Below are 19,543 nucleotides of genomic sequence, written 5' to 3'. Positions count from 1 at the left end.
TATTTCATTTTTTCTTTTCTTCTTTTTTTTTCTCTTCTGTTTAATAAACAAACACTACAAAACACGACAAACACTCGATAGCAACGAGTATTATCAGAATACAGAGCTATTTAACACTAGTAAACACTTATTCAACAGTTATTTAACAGTTATTTAACACTTACAACGCGACGCGGCACGGCGCGTTGTAAGCTTGTCGACCCGCTATTTTCAGCAACCGGTTTCCCCCCAATAACAGAAAACAGAAAAGACACTATAGCATAGAGCCCTCAGGGACTAATAAGTGTTGTTTTTTTTTTACAAATCCCCTGCCCTCCCCTCTCCTCTCTGTCCACTGCAGGACGGTGCTGATCTCCCTCACCTCCTTGGTGCTGCTGGTGATCAGCACGGACTGGATCAGCTGGGACAAACTGAACCGAGGCTTCGTGCCCAGCGACGAGGTCTCCAGAGCCTTCCTAGCATCCTTCATCCTGGTGTTTGACCTCCTTATTGTCATGCAGGTATATCTCCCCCTCTCCCCTCACACACACACACACACACACACACACACACACACACATACACATACACATACACATACACATACACATACACATACACATACACACACACACACACACACACACACACACACACACACACACACACACACACACAGGGGTGTCGCACCAAATTCTGGGCCCTGGGTACAAGGATTCACTGCGGGCCCCTCATGAATGTTCTTCATAGGGGCAGGGGGTTCAACACATTTAGACTGGGAACACATTATTACGCATTATTTTGTACTTTAACTATTGAAAAATAGCAGATCTACAAGCTTGTGTAAGTCTTTGAATATTTCATATCCTTCTAAGGTTTTTTGAAAAACCTATGTTTCTATGTCAGTGGTGCTCAAACCTTTTCATGTGAAGGACCCCCAGGGACCCCTCAGAAAGATTTGAGTTACAAATGTTCACTTAAAACATACATTGAAAGATTTGCCGACATTTTCACGACTTTTCAAAAATAGCAGATGTACAAACTATCTGATATTTTTCAATAGTTAAAGCATACATTAATTAAGAACCCTCCACCTTCGGCCCTAGTAACTCAGTCCCACTCCCCCCCCCCCCCCCCCCCTTGTGACGCCCCTGAACATACACACAGTCCCCTGTGGCCAATTATAACAGGGACATGGTCCTGGCATCGCTCCGTCGCATGATTGAGCCGCGCTGCTGCTGCAGCACACAGGGACTGTTTGATCACTCCTGGCTGCCGTTGACCCCAGAACAACGACGCACGCACGCACGCACACACACACACACACACACACACACACGTGCACGCACTTCAGTGGTGCTTTATTGGCCTGATTAAACATAGCTTTACATTGCCAAAGCAGGTGTCAAAACAACAATGAAAATAATTTAAGAAGAAAAATGGGGAAAGTATGGGTACAGTTGGGGGTACAGCATTGTGTTAAACAGAGCTGTGTCACACTGCAACGTTATATTATACAGAGTTTAAATACGTTGTTTTGGGACAAATAGCAGCTCAATCTTTTGCAGTCACCTTTGGGACAATTGGCAGCATTTATCCTAAACATATACAATACAAAAAAAAGCCTCAGATTTTAAATGTGTTTAAAAGGTAGCAGCTACATTAGGGAAGTGTCTTTTTCCAAAATGACTTTTTTTCTATTGATTACTCACACCATGGAGACTTGAGTTCAATAATATTTTTTGGGTATTTGTTGCATGCCTAAGACAAAAATGTTATTATAGTAAATATACCCCCATTGATTCCGGGATGAGGACCCAAATGCATTTGGGTCCCGGTCCCCATCCGGAATCAATGGGGGTAGTTTTTTTCGCAATGAAATGATTGTCATAGGAATGCAACAAATATCAAAAAGTATTATTGAACTCAAGTCTCCATGGCATGAGTAATCAAGAGAAAGAAAGTCATTTTAGGGGTGAACTACTCCTTTAACTTTGTTTTCCCCTCCTCAATGATGACTCACAAGATTGGACTTTTTCCTCACTTTCTCCTGTTTTTCTCTCATCCAACGTCCTCCTCTCTCCCACAGGAGAGTACACACATCAATACAGCCTGTGTTGTCAGCGCTCTCATGAATATGCAAATGTGTTTGTCTGGGCGGGGGGGAAAACACATAGCTGTGTATCAAACCAACAAGCTGAGAGAGAGAGAGAAAGAGACAGGAGGAGAGAGGGAGAGAGAGAGAGAGAGAGAGAAAGAAAGAAAGAAAGAGACAGACAGACAGACAGACAGACAGAGAGAGAGAGGATGGAAGCCAGAACCAGGGGCCAATGATAAGCGTGGCCTACAGTTTCAAGCCTAGCTTTGCTCTCCAAAGTAGCTTGCAGTGAAAAAATCAGTGTGAACTGAGCGGTGGTGTCCATGAGTTTCAAGGCTGTGTGTGTGCGTGTGTGCATGCATGTACATTTCAAGGCTGCTCACCAGCACCTCTCTGGTCACTCAACAGTATTGCAGGATACATACAGACACGGACGGATACACACACAGCCACGCTATGGAGACGGTGTGACCACCACTCAAAAGACAGAGAGCGAGAGCATAAGGGGTTAGAGCTTGTAGATCAGCTATGATCAGGTATGAGGTTTCTGCCCTTCCATCACAATGTACATCACAATAGTTGCGTTTCCATAAAGCTTATTCGAAAATAGGACGCGAATTATCAGAAATTCTAAAAAAGAAAAAGCTATTTTAGCCTGTTTCCATCCACTGTTGAAATGCAATTCTTGGGAGACCTCTGCATCTGGAAGGTGGCCGATCTACAAGCTCACAACGCGTTGCGGATGCGAGGTGCTGTGAGCTTGTAGATCGTCCGCTTTTGGCACGCAACACAGTGTGTCGACGAAGTGTTAGCCAGGATTTACTTGGGTGATGTGACGGACGAGGCTTGCACACAACAGTGCCGTAAAATAAACATCCGATGCAAGGTACAGTAGTTGGGAACACAGCGCCAACAAGTTAGTAGCTCCCTTCAGCTCCCTTCAGCCAAATCGATATCATGCAAGTTCAATGCATTTTAATTAATTGAAAACCTATTCGCTTAGTGTTTTCATTTCCCTTTTGCGCATTTTCCTTTTTCGATTAAGCCCCAAAATCCACCTCCTCCAAGCACATAAATGTTTTTGCGAAAAATGAAAGTTATTCGAATTTTTAAAGAATAATGAAACAATGTGGTCTTAGTTTAGTTTAGTATAGTTTAGTTTAGTATACTTTAGTTTAGTTTATTTCAGTACATTGTGTGGTATCATACTGTTACAATTTCATAGTAATACAAAGAAAACGATTTTATTAAGAAAGAAAAAAAACCAATAAATGGTCCTGCAGCATAACTAGCAAAATACTATCCTGACTATCCTTCAAATTGGCACACATTTATGTGTTTCCTGAACAGTAACGGTTTTGGACATTCAAGGCTTGCACCCGACAGCGACGGTAATCACATCGCTATAGATAGAGCTGCATGGGCTTCTCTTTGATGTGGTCTTCTTTCACAGAGATGCTGGTGGCCATCAGCCCAGACCAGCCTGGCATGGCCAGACTATATCACTGAGCTATTTTTATTTTCCCTCTGGTTTCCATGCAGTGTCGCCAGAATTTGTGAGTGAGACTATATACCGGTATTATAGCGACAAGGTCTGTGAAAACAGGCCCAATTAAAGAAGCGGACGGTTTTACCACTCAAGCTCCTGTTACATCAGCTATTTGAAAATAGCAGATCTACAAGCTCACAACACCATTGTGAGCTTGTAGATCTGCCATTTTTAAAAAATAATCTTGAAAGACATTTTGAATGTTGTGAAAACATTTGTAACACCAATGTATGAGGGTCCCGCAATCTTTTCTGGTGGGATCATGGTCCTCAATAGTAATTTGGGGGTTTCCTTGAAATGAAAATGTTTGAGAACCACTTGTTTTAAACAACAGATAAGCAACAGTACTTCAGAAACAAGTCTCCCCCCCCCCCCCCCCCACACACACATAAAAAATGTCACCCCTCATTCATTGCCTTTTCAAAATGGCCCCCAAGTTCCTCACTGCCACGTTCCTAAATTTCTAGTGCACGCCCATGCCTCATGCACCATAGTGCTTTCAAACAAAAAAATCTGCTTGGAAATCCATTCAGGCATTCATGAGATAGAAGCCTTCAAAGTCTTCAAATGTAAACAAACATGGCTGCCATTTTGAAAGATGTGTTTGTTATGGGGCTAAACATGCAATTTCGTGATTGCGATTTTTACGGGAAAACTCGGGAAACTCGGGCCATGGCAGTCTGGGGGTACTGAAATAACACGGGAAACTCGGGCTTGGCTATGAATGAGTTAAAATATGTAATTTATTTCATGTTTTTCAGAAAACTGAACCAAAACCATGTTTTTTCTTTACAATTTCACCCAAAACGTTTAGAACAATATGTGCCTATTGACATACAAATATTGCTGTCAGTCAATTATGACTTAGTCAACATAAAATAGCCTAGGCGATTTTTTACCGATAGTGGCCAGTGTCATGACGAGAACTCTTACTTAGTATAGGCCAATTATTTGTTTACAAACATTGAGACTGAATGCACAGCTGACTGTATCATGTAATCAATTCCCAACAGATCCCCAAACCTGTTGTTTTGGGGAGCACTGGTTATTCAACCTCCTCTTGTGTGCTAGTGAGGTGCTCCCATGGGTGCGCCCTTATCGAGACATATACTTCATTGCGCAACGGTGTTCCACGTCAACCGAGTAGCTGATATACAAACTCACATCGCGTCACCAATGCAACCCTTCTGAGCTTGGAGGTCTGCGGCTCTGCGCGCGACACCGTCGCAGGACGGAGCATAATTAGGCTTCATGGACTGCAGCTGGGCGAGCAGTAGACGCTCTGGTGATCCAGTGGATCGGGTGGGTGATCAAGAGGAGCGCTCCCTCTGTTCTGATGACGGTGAATAGAGGTGGGGTTTGAAGGACAACTGTTTTGAATCGCTATTATTGTTTACAATCAACAGAAACTAAGGATTATATATTTCAAGAGTGAGAATTTACAGTAAAAATCCTAAGCATTCTTCCTCCACACTGGGAGAAAAACGGCATCTGAAAGTTTGATGGAATGCATTTTTAAACACGAGTGCCATCCATTGCATCCTATGAACGGTGGGGTTCATTTGGTGCCGACCGGCGTGCACATACTGGTTTATATCAATGTGACGTGGACCATTAAGGCATCTATAGGCTATATGCACAGCAGCCATATTGGAATGAAATTGGGCCTCTGCCTTATTTGCTTCACAGGTGTTACCAATGATAATAGTGAAGGCTCTGTTCCATTTAGTGTAGCACAGTGGTTCTCAAAACGTCTTAATTTCAAGGACCACCACAGCTCAGAGTGTACATATGGAATCAAATGGACCCGTTTGTACACTCTCAGAGTTACAGACCCATAATGGGCCATTTGGAACCCCCATGAGGACACTTGACCCTCTGGTGTAGCAGAGAGTTTCCAGTGAGCCAACATGTACAATATCAGCACCCTGACTCTGTTTGACCAGAATGGAGCAGAGGCTTCATTAATATAATTGTTAAAGACCCGTGAAGGGAGTAATGAAGGGGCCCAATTTCTTTTTGAATATGGCTGCCTTGCATAGCAGACTTGGCAGACACTGGTTTCCAGGCTAGGCTATAAGCCCAGACCAGCTTGTTGAGTGCATGCCAGGGTCACCTGTCATCTGCAGCCATACAGAGTTGATGTGACATGAAGTGTTCTCTCTCTCTCTCACACACACACAGGGGCGTCCCAAGGGGGGGAAAGTGGGACTGAGTTACTAGGGCCCAACTAGGGGCCTGGAATTATTTCATAGGCCTACTTTAGCTATTTAAAAATAGCAGATATACAAGCTCAAAGCGCGGCAGTGAGTGCCGCGCTGCGAGCTTGTATATCTGCTATTTTTGAAAAGTCGTGAAAATGTGTGCAAATATTTGAATACATGTATTTTTTAAGCGAACATTTGTAACTCAAATTTTGCTTCTAGGGGGTCCCTGGAACTAAATATTTTGAGATGGGGGTCCGTGGCCAAATACATATAATTTTGGGGGTCCTTCACATGAAAAGGTTTGAGCATCACTGACATAGAAACGTAGGTTTTTCAAAAAACCTTGGAAGGATTTGAAATATTCGAAGACTTTTCATGATTTTTCAAAAATAGCAGATCTACAAGCTCGCAACACGGCACTCGGTGCCGCGCTGTGAGTTTGTATATCTGCTATTTTTCAATAGTTAAAGCACAAAATAACGTGTAATAATGCGTTCCCAGTCTAAATGACATTCATGGGGCATGATGGAGGGCCCGCCGCCCGCAGTGAATCCTTGCACCCAGGGCCCAGAATTTGGTGCGACACCCCTGCACACACACACACTGTGTGACATCACAGCTTGACTCACTGGCCCCGGGACTGGACCCCCACACACCCTCTTTTTTTCTTTGTTTACGACAGACCCCTCTCATTTTGTACCAGCCGGCACGTTTACAACAAGTTATTTATGATTTCAATTAGTCCGTCCATTTTTTTCAACGGCACAGGGCCCCGCCGCTCTCACGGCTCTAAAACCACACTCTGCGCCGCGCCAGAGAGTTTGTCAATAAAATACAAAAAGACTCATCCCGCCGCTGTGCCCGCAAAGAAGGGCTTCATTCACCTCCATTTGCGCAGCGCTCGTTTGCTGCCGTTAATCTCTCACCTCCGTGAGAAGAGACACCTGCTTTAGTTCTCAAACTAATTATTGGCCTAATTAGTGACATGGATCTGGATATGCCTCCCAGCTGCTGTCGGCTGCATTCTTATTTTCTTTTGCATAATTATTGTGTTTTTCTCTCTAGTTATTCGACACACTGAATTTGAGCTGAATGCCACAAATTGTGTAATTGCAGTGGTGGGAAAAGTACTCAAATGTTGTACTTAAAGGAGGACTTCACCACTTTTCAACCTAGCTTTTTTTTTTTTTTTTTTTTTGAGGAGGGCTGTGGGCAGGTCAGAAACCGATTCGAATGGGAATCCAAGCTAATAGAACCTGCAGGCTTTCTATTCCTGAAAAGTTGCAATGTTAAAGTGGAAGCCATTGTTCTCGCGATAGTAAAAAAAAAAATATTGATTAATTTATTTTTTTTGGAAAATGATGATGTCACAAGACGATGGATTCTGAACTTCCCACAGCTCTCCTAGGAGACTTGGACCGAGTAGAAAAGAATTGCGCTATTTTATTATGAACATTAGTGAGGACCTATTATATGAAGATAGGTTGGAAAGTGGTGAAGTCCTCCTTTAAGTATCAATTCTACAAGGTAGAAGCACTCCGTTACAAGTAAAAGTATGGATTTCAAAATGTACTTGAGTAAAAGTACATAAGTATTAGTAGTACAAAATGTTTGAAAATAGCAGATCTACAATGCGTCGCATCGCGACTAATGTATGTTTTATAATATTATAATTTATATCTGCAGAGTAACTAGTAACTAAAGATTTCAAATAAATGTAGTTGAGTAAAAGTACAATATTAGGATCTGACAGGTTGTGGAGTAGAAGTAAATAAAAGTCGGGGTTTCCGAGGCTAGAGTAGAAGTAAAATAATTGGAAAATGGAAATACTCAAGTAAAGTACAAATACATCAAAACTCCAGTTAAGTACAGTACTTAGTTACTTTACACCGCTGTGTGATTGCGTGCATGTATTGCATAATGTGTTTTTCACATACATGTGGTACGTGTGTGACTGTGAATGTGCGTGAACATGCATATTTATTCCCACTGTATGTCCCAGAGACTCGTTATTCTGTGGGAGGGAAGTGCGTTGGTTTAAATGTCACGGCCGTTAGTGCTAGAGCAGCGAAATACCGCTGCTATCGGGCAGAAACCTCTTATCTCCATATTTGAATGTTTAGTGTGTGTTTTTTTTCGTAGCACAGTGTCACAAAAAAGCATCAAAATAGCAGATTCACAAGCTCAAAACGCGACATGAAGCAGTCTTCAGCTCTTCTATCTGCTACTTTTGATGCTTTTGTCAATCTCAATATTACTACGTTTCATTAGTTCGACTAAGGGTTAGGGAGGGTTAGGTTTAGGGTTAGGTTTAGGCATAGTTAGGGTTAGGTTTAGGCATAGTTTTACTTAGGTTAGGGTTAGGGTTTGGGTTAGGTTTAGGCATAGTAGCATTCACCAGGTTAACATTCACCAGGTTAGCATTCACCAGCGTCAAACTAATATGCAACGTCGAAACAAATGTTATGTTGCAATATCGGCACGCTCCCGCTTCTGAATTGGAATCCTGGAAAAGAACAGTTTTGGACATATGAGGTTTCCACCCGACAGAGACGATATGGTAGGAGAAGTGGAGGTCTTAATTAATATCAAGGGGGGGTTACAGTACATCCCCTTTCCTTTATGCACTTCATTGGATATTGGATATGGGCCCACGGGAAATGCAGCCGTACGGAAAATCCTCACTGCAATAAAAAAAAAAAAAAAGAAGTGTGCAAATGAGAGCAAACATAAGAGTGGAACCCAGGCAGCTGCACTGATAAAGCGGAGCTATCTTTATTAATATATGCATGATAAGAATTGTTAAGTGCATATATAACTGGCTCACCAGGAAGGCATCAACTTTGAATCACTTTTAGATGGTTCTTTTTTCTGTTATGTACATTAACAGATACTGCACAATATAGCTACATTTTATGTGGTATATTGTTTTTTTTTCTTTTTTTTTTCTTTTTTGTGGCCGAAATACATACATACTGTACATGAAACCACCTGCATGCTGACCGCCTGTCAGCATTGAGCTTTGGTTTTTATAGGGGGTTGTATGACCATGCCTCATATTACTAAAATACAATACTGGAATTTTCTTGGGGTTATAGTCCAGTAATTTTAGGACAAAATTAGGCTAAACCTAAAACAAATTGCAATAGTAGCTAGCAAACTCAACTGATTCTGTATCCTCATTATGTCCTTATGCCTCATTCACACTACAGATATATAGTTGAACGTTTTGCTTGGTAATTCAATGTAATCTCAATGGAAACCAGCTTTAAAGCTTTCAAAGCTTTGTTCTTTGTGTGTCCTGTATCTTTAAAGCTGGTTTCCATTGAGATTACATTGAATTACCAAGCAAAACGTTCAGCTATATATCTGTAGTGTGAATGAGGCATTAGTGAGGAAAAAAAAGTCCCAAGGAATCCTACCGGGGCAAAGTTTTGAAAACGACCTACCTACCTTCACTTACTATACACTACACTACACTGTAACGGAAAAATGACTCCCAAAAAAATCTGCTTTAAGTGGGATGTGAGGGGTCAAACTAGGGGTTTTTAATTATTCTGAATCCATTGCAAGCATTTGTTTTGCATGAAAAACATTCCTTGGGCAAGAAATGGCCCCTCAAAATGATGGTTTAGTGATGAATCATCAATTTTCACAGTCTTTTGGGGTCCGTTTTTAGCCCAAGGAATGTTTTTCATGCAAAACAAATGCTTGCAATGGATTCAGAATAATTCAAAACCCCTAGTTTGACCCCTCACATCCCACAGACTTTTTTGGGAGTCATTTTTCCGTTACAGTGTAGTGTATAGTAAGTGAAGGTAGGTAGGTCGTTTTCAAAACTTTGCCCCGGTGGGATTCCTTGGTTTTTTTTTTCCCTCACTAAGGACATAATGAGGATACAGAATCAGTTGAGTTTGCTACTATTGCAATTTGTTTTAGGTTTTTCATATAATGACTGGACTATTATGTTTTCTATTAACTTTAATTATTGAAATGTAATTCATAGGCCTAGTGTATGACATTAAACGTTGTTGCTAAAAATGTATTGTTTAGTGTCATGAATGCATGCAACATTTTAGGCAAAAATAAACTTAACTAACAAAAAAACAAAACAAATATTTTACAGAATTTCATACTCAAGTACAAAAATGTACTTCAGTCTAACATACTTATTGGTATAAAAAATCTACGAAGCAGCCAACAACTAAAGTTGTCAAATAATTGTAGTGGAGTAAAAGTACAATAATTTTGCCTCCGAGATGTAGTGGAGTAGATGTAAAAGTACAGAAAATTGGAAATACTCAAGCAGAGCAAAAGATCCCTCAAAATTGTACTTAGTTACTTTACACCACTGCCTTCCTTAGTACACTGCCTCCCGGGTGCGTCTGTGTACAGTAGGTACAGTACGTGGTGCTGACAGATTCAGGCTGTCGGCAGAATCTTGTCTCGAGAGATTACCAAAATAATAAATCGGTAATACACTTCATGGAGAGCTTCTAAATGTCTGTTGACCCATCTTCTGACACGGAACTCTCAATGGCGTTACACTCAGCCCTGTAAACGCACTGTTTAAGGCGACTAGCTTGCGGTGCGCAATCTGACCTTCAGTCAATCCTTGAGCAAATCCTCTTCTGAGACCCCATGTGGGTTTATGCGAGTTCACCGTCGGTTCAGTCCTCACCCCCACAGTGAAAACATCCTTTGAGCATCGCGCACAGTATACTGTAGGCTTACTGTATAAGGAGAATTTGCATTTCTCTATCTGTTCTGTTCTCTGGTTGAAAGTGATTGCGGTGCATTTCATTAGCTTGTTTGTGCCATCTGTATCTCTCTATTTGTGTGTGTGTGTGTGTGTGTGTGTGTGTGTGTGTGTGTGTGTGTGTGTGTGTGTGTGTGTGTGTGTGTGTGTGTTCCAACCATAGAATCACTGTCACATATTCTAAATGTATGCAAGGGAATGTATATTTCCAGGCATGATAGAATTGTTGACCTACTGGTTAAGAACATGCTTTCATACATCCCACCTTCCTCCGTTAATGTTTATACCCACACAAGGTGTTGACACTTTCTCAAATGTGACAGCCAATACACCAGATGTTATTGTTGTTGGTGAAGATAGCAGAGAAGTCACCATCTTAGAAGTAGGCTGTACGTTTGACTTAGTCTGGATGAGGCATTTCTTGCTAAGGTTCTAAAATACCAACTTCTCAAAAATGAGATTGAACAGCTTGGGTACAACTGTAAACTACTTGTGTTTATATTTGGAAGCCTTGGCCATGTCCACAGACTAGTCGTAAGGGGTTTGCAGACGGCAGGAATTCCCAAGCCAAAAGCCAAAGCATTGGCAAAATTCTGCTCAATATCTGTGATAATAGGCAGCCGCCACATATGGAGGAGACGCTGCTTCTTGTATCCATAGACTAAGATTAGACATACAGTATCAAAGAGATTCTGAACTTGATGAGTGCATCTACCAGTATTTGTGTTCAAGATGTTTTCTTGTAAAAGGTGAACATAAATAAATGATTATGTGTGTGTGCGCCTCCATCAGGACTGGGAGTTTCCTCACTTCATGGGGGACCTGGATGTGAACCTGCCAGGAATGTCCACAACGCAGTTCAAGTTCAGGCTTCCCGTCTGCAAGCGCATCTTTAAAGAGGAGTACCACATTCACATCACAGGTATGATCACACAACCGCATGCATAGGGCTATATATTGTCTTATCTCTGACCACTTAAACCCGCTAGACGTAATAAACTGTACCTACTGAGCAGTGGCAGGCGGTGCATTTATACCCAGGCCTTCAATAGATATCAATCCTCCCTCAAGCTCAGTGGTTAGAATTGCGCACAAATTCACATGATTATAGTGTCATTCGACATAACCAGTCAACACCGATATCCAAACCAAGCTGATGAGATCGGAGACTGACTGAGTTACACACTGCATGAGCGCACGCACGCTCGCTCGCACACACACACACACACACACACACACACACACACACACACACACACACACACACACACACACACACACACACACACACACACACACACACACACACACACACACACACACACACACACACACACACACACACACACACACAGCTTAGCGCAGTCAAGACAGAGCCAACTTGCAACACAGGCACCAACAACAATATAGCCTATAAAACGATCAATCATCATAGCCAGTACAAAATAATATCCTATAAAGATATAGGCTAGATTAAACTCACCATATGGCTGGTAATGTGTCGAATGCCAAGCTTTTCTTTAAGTCCTACTCGAAAAAGGTTTCCCAAATTGTCCAGTAAATCCACACCAAATCTGTTTATTCTCCTCCTTCAGCCATGTTTTGTTATTTGTGCATTTATTTATTTTGTTAATTTAGCGAACTGAACTCATCATCATCAGCTCAGAGTAAACAGAAGAACATGAAAACAAAGGTTTGGTTTGGAGGAAGTAGTTCCCATTCAGAACTGTCCAATGAGAAACGGGAACCACTTCCAGGCATGGGATCTATAGACTGTAGTGCTATGGGAAGCTAGCAATGCCAAAATAAAAGCCTTAAAGAGGTGGTGCCATGATTTTTCCCCCCTCTAAAACATGATTATCAGGTATTATGATTATACTAGGAGGAAGATTTTTTCCATAAAAGTATACAGAAAGAGTTAAAATTGGGTTTTTATGTGGCCACACCCCCAGTTCATTAAGTATGCATGGATGTCATGGTGGGTGGTGACCCAGCTGAAGTTAGCCACACCCCACAGTGTTGGGTGAATGGTAATTAGGGGAGGAGTTGATACTGTGACATACTTAGTATCTGTGTTTTTTAACTGACACTTTTGACCACAAGGTGGCAGCCTCCAAGAGAAAACAAACAAATACCAAGAGAATACAACATTTCTCATAAAAAACCACACCAGGGGGTCTAATTAAGTACTTTCAACCTCCTAGACACATGAAAAACAGAAAAAGTACAAAACTATGGCACCACCTCTTTAAGGTTTCTGAGGCAAGCAAGCAACCTCATCAGGGCCAGCTAAGATCTGAAAGAATACGCCCAGCAAGGCAAACTCGAGATCTGATTGGTTGGAAGAAGCTGACAATCTAAATGTCAGCCCCATTCTCTTGTACTGCGGCTGGATTCAATGGACATTTTGAAGGCTCAGGGTGGAGTTTCTACCTGGAGACAACACAACATAAATTCTGATTGGTTAAAAAAAATGTATCTGCCTTATTACACAATGAATTGCAGCCTTGTGTGTTTTGCTCTTGCATACTGTTCAGTTATTTGGTACACGCTTATTTTGTGTTCCTTCTCTATCTGCAAAATGCCTAAATTGGCAATCTTGTATCAGTTTATTGTCCGTAATAACCCTTCAGTTGTCTCAGGGTAGAGAAACTGCGCTCCGCTGAAGCACTTGCGACTGGTATGTACGAATGACAACAACAAAAAAGTAAAAAAAATAAAAATAAAAAAAAGTAAAGAAATCGCCCAGCCACCAGGGAGTGCAATTGCATCCTTTGCCCTCCCTATAGAATCGCCTATGAAACACATAATTGCGACTGTCAGGTTACTATCAAAACCTCCACCGGTTGTCAGTCTGTCACGCCACGCCACGTCACGTCACGTCACGTCACATCACACTTTTCCCCTGCTCATATCTCCGCCACCTTTGCCCCTGTCCATGCCAAACTTTGCACACACACTCATTGGCTGCCAAACCACAACCTCCACCCCTCATTTCTCACATGGCCCTTTTATAACGCCACCATGAGGCCGATTCTTGCAAAACACATTTTTGGACATTGCTCCTACACATTTTGCCCTAAAATCACGCAAAGCAGTACACATATGTCTAGAGTCATGTCATCAACATGGATCTGTCCCATTTATCGCCACCATCAGGCCAATTTTTAAATGCGACCTGACTGTCGCGTATCTCCCGATTAGGGAGTCTTTCTGGTACTCAGTTTTCCCATTTAAAGTTTATTTTCCATTTGGTTCTGGGCTGTGCACACAGTATGCCATAGTAGTACACACCCATCGAGTGGAGGAGGGGGGACAAATGTTCTTGAGCTAAATGTTAAACCGTTCAAACGTTCACCGTTTCAAACCGCGCCAGGTTGTTAACCCTAATGCACTAGCATAGCCATTAAGTATTATGGCGATGGCTCCCTGCGCAACGTGATTGGTTTAAGTAAGAGCATATTAACAGCATATCTCTGAGAGAGAAGGGAGGGAGAGGTATCATGTCAGGTAGAGAAACCTTGTATGTCCAAAACCCAGTGCTTTTCAACCCTTTTCATATCAAGGACCTTTATTTATTCAGCATTTGAGCCAAGGGTCACCATTTGATGAGATTTAGCCTCTCAGACCCAATAGGAGAGATAACAGGCGAACAAAATAAAAAAAATCTTCTACATTCTCTGATTGTGTAGACTTTTTGTAAATGTAATAATGTAGATGTTTAACAGTAATTCAACTCTTGAGAGCGTAAAATGAAACAAATGGACTCTTACAGGTCCCGTGGCTCATTTGTTTTCATTTTATGCTCTCGAGTTAAAGATCTATAAGGGTCCATTTGGTACCAACTCTCCATTTAGCTGGGGACCACTTGGAACCCCCTCAAGGATCACTGGTGGTCCCCCGACCACTGGTTGAGAACCATTAGAGAAATGGAGAAAAAAAAATTGTTCATGGTTCCGATGTTTTCCGATAGTTTTCATTTAATTTCTGATTCCGATACATGCAGACCTTTTTTTCACAAAAGGAAACAATTTTTCAGGTGACATCACATATCTAATAAAATAAAATAGCTATAATATCAATATCATTTCCAAAATCCTTTTTTTTTTAAAATATGGAGATAGGAGATTTCAGCTGTGATGGACATCCTGCCCTGCTATCAGTCACCCCGCAGAGATGAGCTGTGTGATGGAAATGTAGTGATTAGACATAAGACAGAGGAGTCTCTGTTACCTACAAATGGGTCTACTGGTACTTAGGACGTGAGTGAGCCCAAAGTCAAAGTCGTATGAATACCTGATAAATGAATGAATGAATGAGTGTGACGTCTGACTTGTGGTGAATATCTTGTTTCTGGCTCTGCTCATAAACTGTACATCTCATTGGGAGTATTAGGCTAGGCTTGTTTCTGTTTCTTTGCATCTACGTACGGTGCATACCTGCTTGTTGAATAGGGACCAGGCTTATTATACTGTTGTTTCGCAAGCCGCTTTGCTTATTAAACAGCAGTTTTGCATATTACAGGCTGCTGCACGTTTTGTCCTATATCTCTTAAAACTGTAGGTCAAATCTCTGGAGTCATGTGATCAAGCATTTATTTTTCTTCTTTTTTGTCTGTTTGTCTGTTTGTCCGTGTGTGTGTGTGTGTGTGTGTGTGTGTGTGTGTGTGTGTGTGTGTGTGTGTGTGTGTGTGTGTGTGTGTGTGTGTGTGTGTGTGTCCCTCGGTTACACACACTCCCAGAGCGCCACCAGGAGGCAGACTTTTGCTAAACAAATCTTTTGACTTTACTCCTACAGATTTAGTCAAATATCACACAAATCGGTACACAGTATCTCTATAATCGTCTGATTACGATGAAACTTTGTAGGCACATTCGCACTACGTTGAAGAACAAATGCCACCCTTTTAACATTGCCCTATTATAGCGCCACCAGGAGGCCGATTTTTGCAAAAAAAAAACGTTTTACTCCTGCGATTATTTTCCAAACATCACACAAATCGGTACACATTATCTCTATAGTCAAGTGATCAAGACTGATCCGATTTTTCATATTCCATCCTGATTGGCGAATCCCCTACATTGCCGGTCCACAATAACCTACCTGACCTGGTGGAGAGCTGTGCTCCGAGGAGCACTCTTTCTAGTTCATATTATATTTACCGGGCCCGGGGTAGGCAATCCAAGTGCACATTTCTAGTAAAGAATATATATTTTGTTTTCAATTTCAGTTGAGTTATCCTCAGCTCTAGGTCCCATCTCCTAGGCAACCAACGTCAGTCTGCGACCTCACTATGCAGTAAACCACACAAGGTCAACCTGTTATTTGGACGTCGAGACATAGCAAGGGAGCAGACAATAACAATTCTATAATAACTCTTCAGAAGTACAGATGAAAATCCAGATATAGCACACAGGTCTAAAGCAAGGGTTCTCAACAGGGGGTCTGTGACCTGTAGGGGGGTCCTCAGAGTTACTACAGGGGGGCCGCCAAATCTTTGTGAGATGGGATCATCTTTTTTACATCAACCACACCAAACCCTATAGCAGTGCTTCTCAAACGGGTCCATTTGATTCCATTTGTACACTCTCTGAGTTACATACCCATAAGGGTCCATTTGGTTCCTAACTATCATTTAGCTGGGGACCCCCTGGAACTCCTTCAAGGACCCCTGGGGGTCCCTGGACCCCACTTTGAGAACCAATGCACTATAGCTTCCCTATTCTGAGAGGAACATTGGCCCGAAAATAGCAGATCTGCGAGGCGTTGTGAGCTTGTAGATCAGCTATTGTCGGCAAACAGGTTTGGTGTAGAGGGGGAAAAAATGAGCAGACAGAACGTACACAATGAAAGGTCACATTTACTAGGTAGTTAAAGTGGTTAAATGTCTGAAAATACACATAAATACAAACCAACATACACTATGACAGGGCTGCGAGTCTTCGAAGCCATCTATGAAAAAACGTAATCTGGAACACAATGTTATACAATATGTAGTGGGGGTCCCTGCTTCATCTCTCTCTCAGCTAAGGGGTCCTTGGGCTGAATTAACACACTCTCCATTAGGCATGTAAACCATTCGCTCAACTCACGATACAATTTCGAATCACAATACCATTTTTCCACACAATTTTTTTTTCTCCATGAAGACAAATGACCAAAAATACCGGTACTTAAAAAAAGAAAAAACATTTCTCTTACACAAATCCAGCATTTTCTTCTCTATTTTCTTTCTTCTCTATTTTTTACTGTAAGCCCATGGTGTTTTCTCTTATCCTCTTTCCAATACAGTAGCAAATGACAGAGAACTCTTCAAATTTCTTTCATTAAATCGATTTAAGTTGTCACCAGACTGAATCGATTTGAATCGATTCACGACAATTGATTAACATGCCTACTCTCCGTGCACGCAGGCAAATGGTTCAACTACGGCATCATCTTCCTGGTGCTGATCCTGGACCTGAACATGTGGAAGAACCAGATCTTCTACAAGCCCTATGAGTACGGCCAGTACGTGGGCCCCGGCGACCGCATCTTCACCGTGGAGTTCCCCGAGACGCTGACCGAGTTCAACCGCAGCACGCTCACCTATGAGTGGCGCTCCGCCACGCTGGACCCCGTCACCAACCGCTCCTACGTGGAGCGAGACATGTTCCTGCACAGCCGCTACCTCGGACACAGCCTGGACGTCAAGGCCCTGGCCTTCATCCCCAGGTTTTCTATTATTATTTTTATTATACAGTTATACAGTCAAGAGCCGTCACAGCTTGTCCGTATCCGTCCGGACGGACGGGTAACGCCTGACACTTTGGTTCCACTGACACATCACTGTCTTGGCCATCTGGCCAGTGTGGCACAGACTAGTCACGATGATGTCACAGTGATGTGGACATCAGGGATGTCGATATATGGGCATAAAAGGGATTTGTTTCCCCTGTCATCCCAGGGATCTCCATATCTCCATAGGCCTATATGGGCATAAAAGGGATTTGTTCCCCTTGCATCACAGGGATCTCCATATATGGGCATAAAAGGGACACGCTCTGACATCACTGTGATGTCATGGGGACCAAAGCCCTTTTATTGCCATATATGGAGATCCCTGTGATGCCAGGGGAACCAAATCCCTTTTATGCCCATATATGGAGATATGGAGATCCCTGTGATGCCAGGGGAACTAAATCACTTTTATGCCCATATATGGAGATCCCTGATGTCATCAATATAAAGCCCATATCTGCGAATGCCAATATATACTCACTGTGATGTCAGGGTAACCAAATCCCCTTTATTGCCATATATGGAGATCCCTGTGATGCCAGGGGAACCAAATCCCTTTGGCCAGATGGCCAAGACAAGGCTTAAAGGGCGAGGTCGCTTGTCGCCCTGAGGCATTTTACTGGTTATTTATTTTATTTATTTTTCTGCCTTTATTGATAGTATATTGATAGTATTTGTCGCTGAAACCAGTGAACCTTTTTTTTTTATCAGTGCTATTGAACACCCTTTACGTCGTTTGTTGTGTTGGTTACAAAAATATTGAACCTTCAGCCAAAACCTCTAACTCCACATGAGCTGGATATTTTAACATTTTCTGAAAAGAAAAATTGCTTTTTGGAGTTCGCTGGTTTTGGCCAGACAGCAGAGACATAGTAGTTTGACAGGAAATGGGGAGAGAGAGACGGGGAGTGGCGAGCAGCGAAGGTCGTCAGGATCGGGATTCGAACCCGTGACACGCTGTCAGGCGGCCTAGGTGCCCGGACCGCAACGCCAGCCTTTGCTGTTCCTTTTGTTTAGTTTTTTATGTCTTATTTTGTTTGGACTTCACTATTAGGGCTGTCACGATTATGACATTTTATAAAAATCATTGTGATTAACTCTTTGATTGTGTTTTTGTCGGAACACTGGAGCGTGTGAATAAAAATTACATTTTTGTTTAGGCTTTGGAGTTGCAAAGGGCAGATATGACAAATGACCTACGTAAATATACAAAGAAATTACTTTACATATTTAATTTCAAATAGACATTAATAGTGGAAACAGCCGATCTGGGCTGAAGTCGACATTTTATGTTTTGTAATAATAATCTAAATCTACAAGTAACTAACTAAAGTTTTCAAATAATTGAATTGGAGTAAAAGTACAATATTTGCCTCATGGCATAGAAGTAAAAGTAAGTAAAAGTGCACCACTGATAATAACCCAGATTCCTTTCATCCCCACGCGTGCTGCAGCTTGGCGATGTTCGGCCTCTTCGGCTTCTTCATCTGGCTGCTGGGACGCTTCCAGAAGTGCGAGACCTTCCCGGAGAGCCAGGACAAGACGTACGAGCGGATCAAGCGCAAGTCGCCGTCGGACTACAGCAGCAACCAGATGGGCGTGGCCACGCCCGTGGAGGAGGTGCGCCTGTCCATGAGCGAGACGCTGAAGCGCGCCGCCACGCCCATGCTCCTCTCGGTGGACGGCGCCCACTTCGGCATGACGCCGCTGACCAACTCCACGTCCTCCGTGTCCATGGAGACGGAGGAGACCACGCAGGAGACCACGCAGGACGTGAACGAGAACGCGAGCGTCGCCATCGACGGCGGAGGCGGTGGCGAGCCGGCCGTCTCTTTCGACGCACGCAAATCCTCGCCGACGCCGTGAAGCAGTGTTTCTCAAGCTTTCAGATTTTGAGGTCTCCCCTTAACTCTGGCAGGGTACAAACGGAACCAAATGAACCCGTTCCGTTTGTACACTGCCAGAGTTACAGACTTGTATGGGTCAATTTAGACCCCGCCTAAAGAGTCCCTGGCCTCGGACGAAATCGGTGGTTCTAAAACCTCTTCATTTCAAAAGGATCCCTGTTAACCTTACGGGTTCCATTTTGACCCGAGGATCCTCCCCGGACTTCACTTTGAAGAACCACCGTTCTTACAGTAAGTGACGGAAAGATTTTCAAAAGCGGGCGC

At 42.6% G+C, this 19,543-nt stretch overlaps 1 protein-coding gene across 1 annotated transcript in view; it reads left to right on the top strand.

Moving 5' to 3' along the window:
* tmem117 (transmembrane protein 117) overlaps positions 1–19,238 on the top strand; it is a gene marked incomplete at both ends in the record, with an annotated part of 120,875 nt that extends 101,637 nt beyond the window's left edge. The window contains 4 exons of the mRNA XM_080737061.1: positions 341–500; positions 11,385–11,514; positions 17,006–17,306; positions 18,827–19,238. Of these exons, the coding sequence (XP_080593187.1) occupies positions 341–500; positions 11,385–11,514; positions 17,006–17,306; positions 18,827–19,238 (1,003 nt within the window). The remainder of the gene's footprint in view (positions 1–340; positions 501–11,384; positions 11,515–17,005; positions 17,307–18,826) is intronic.
* Between the last annotated feature and the right edge of the window lie 305 nt (positions 19,239–19,543).

The sequence above is a fragment of the Nannobrachium achirus genome (genome assembly GCF_963921795.1).
Source record: "Nannobrachium achirus genome assembly, chromosome: 11".
NCBI classification, from domain to species: Eukaryota; Metazoa; Chordata; class Actinopteri; order Myctophiformes; family Myctophidae; genus Nannobrachium; species Nannobrachium achirus.
This window is presented reverse-complemented; position numbering and strand designations above follow the sequence as displayed.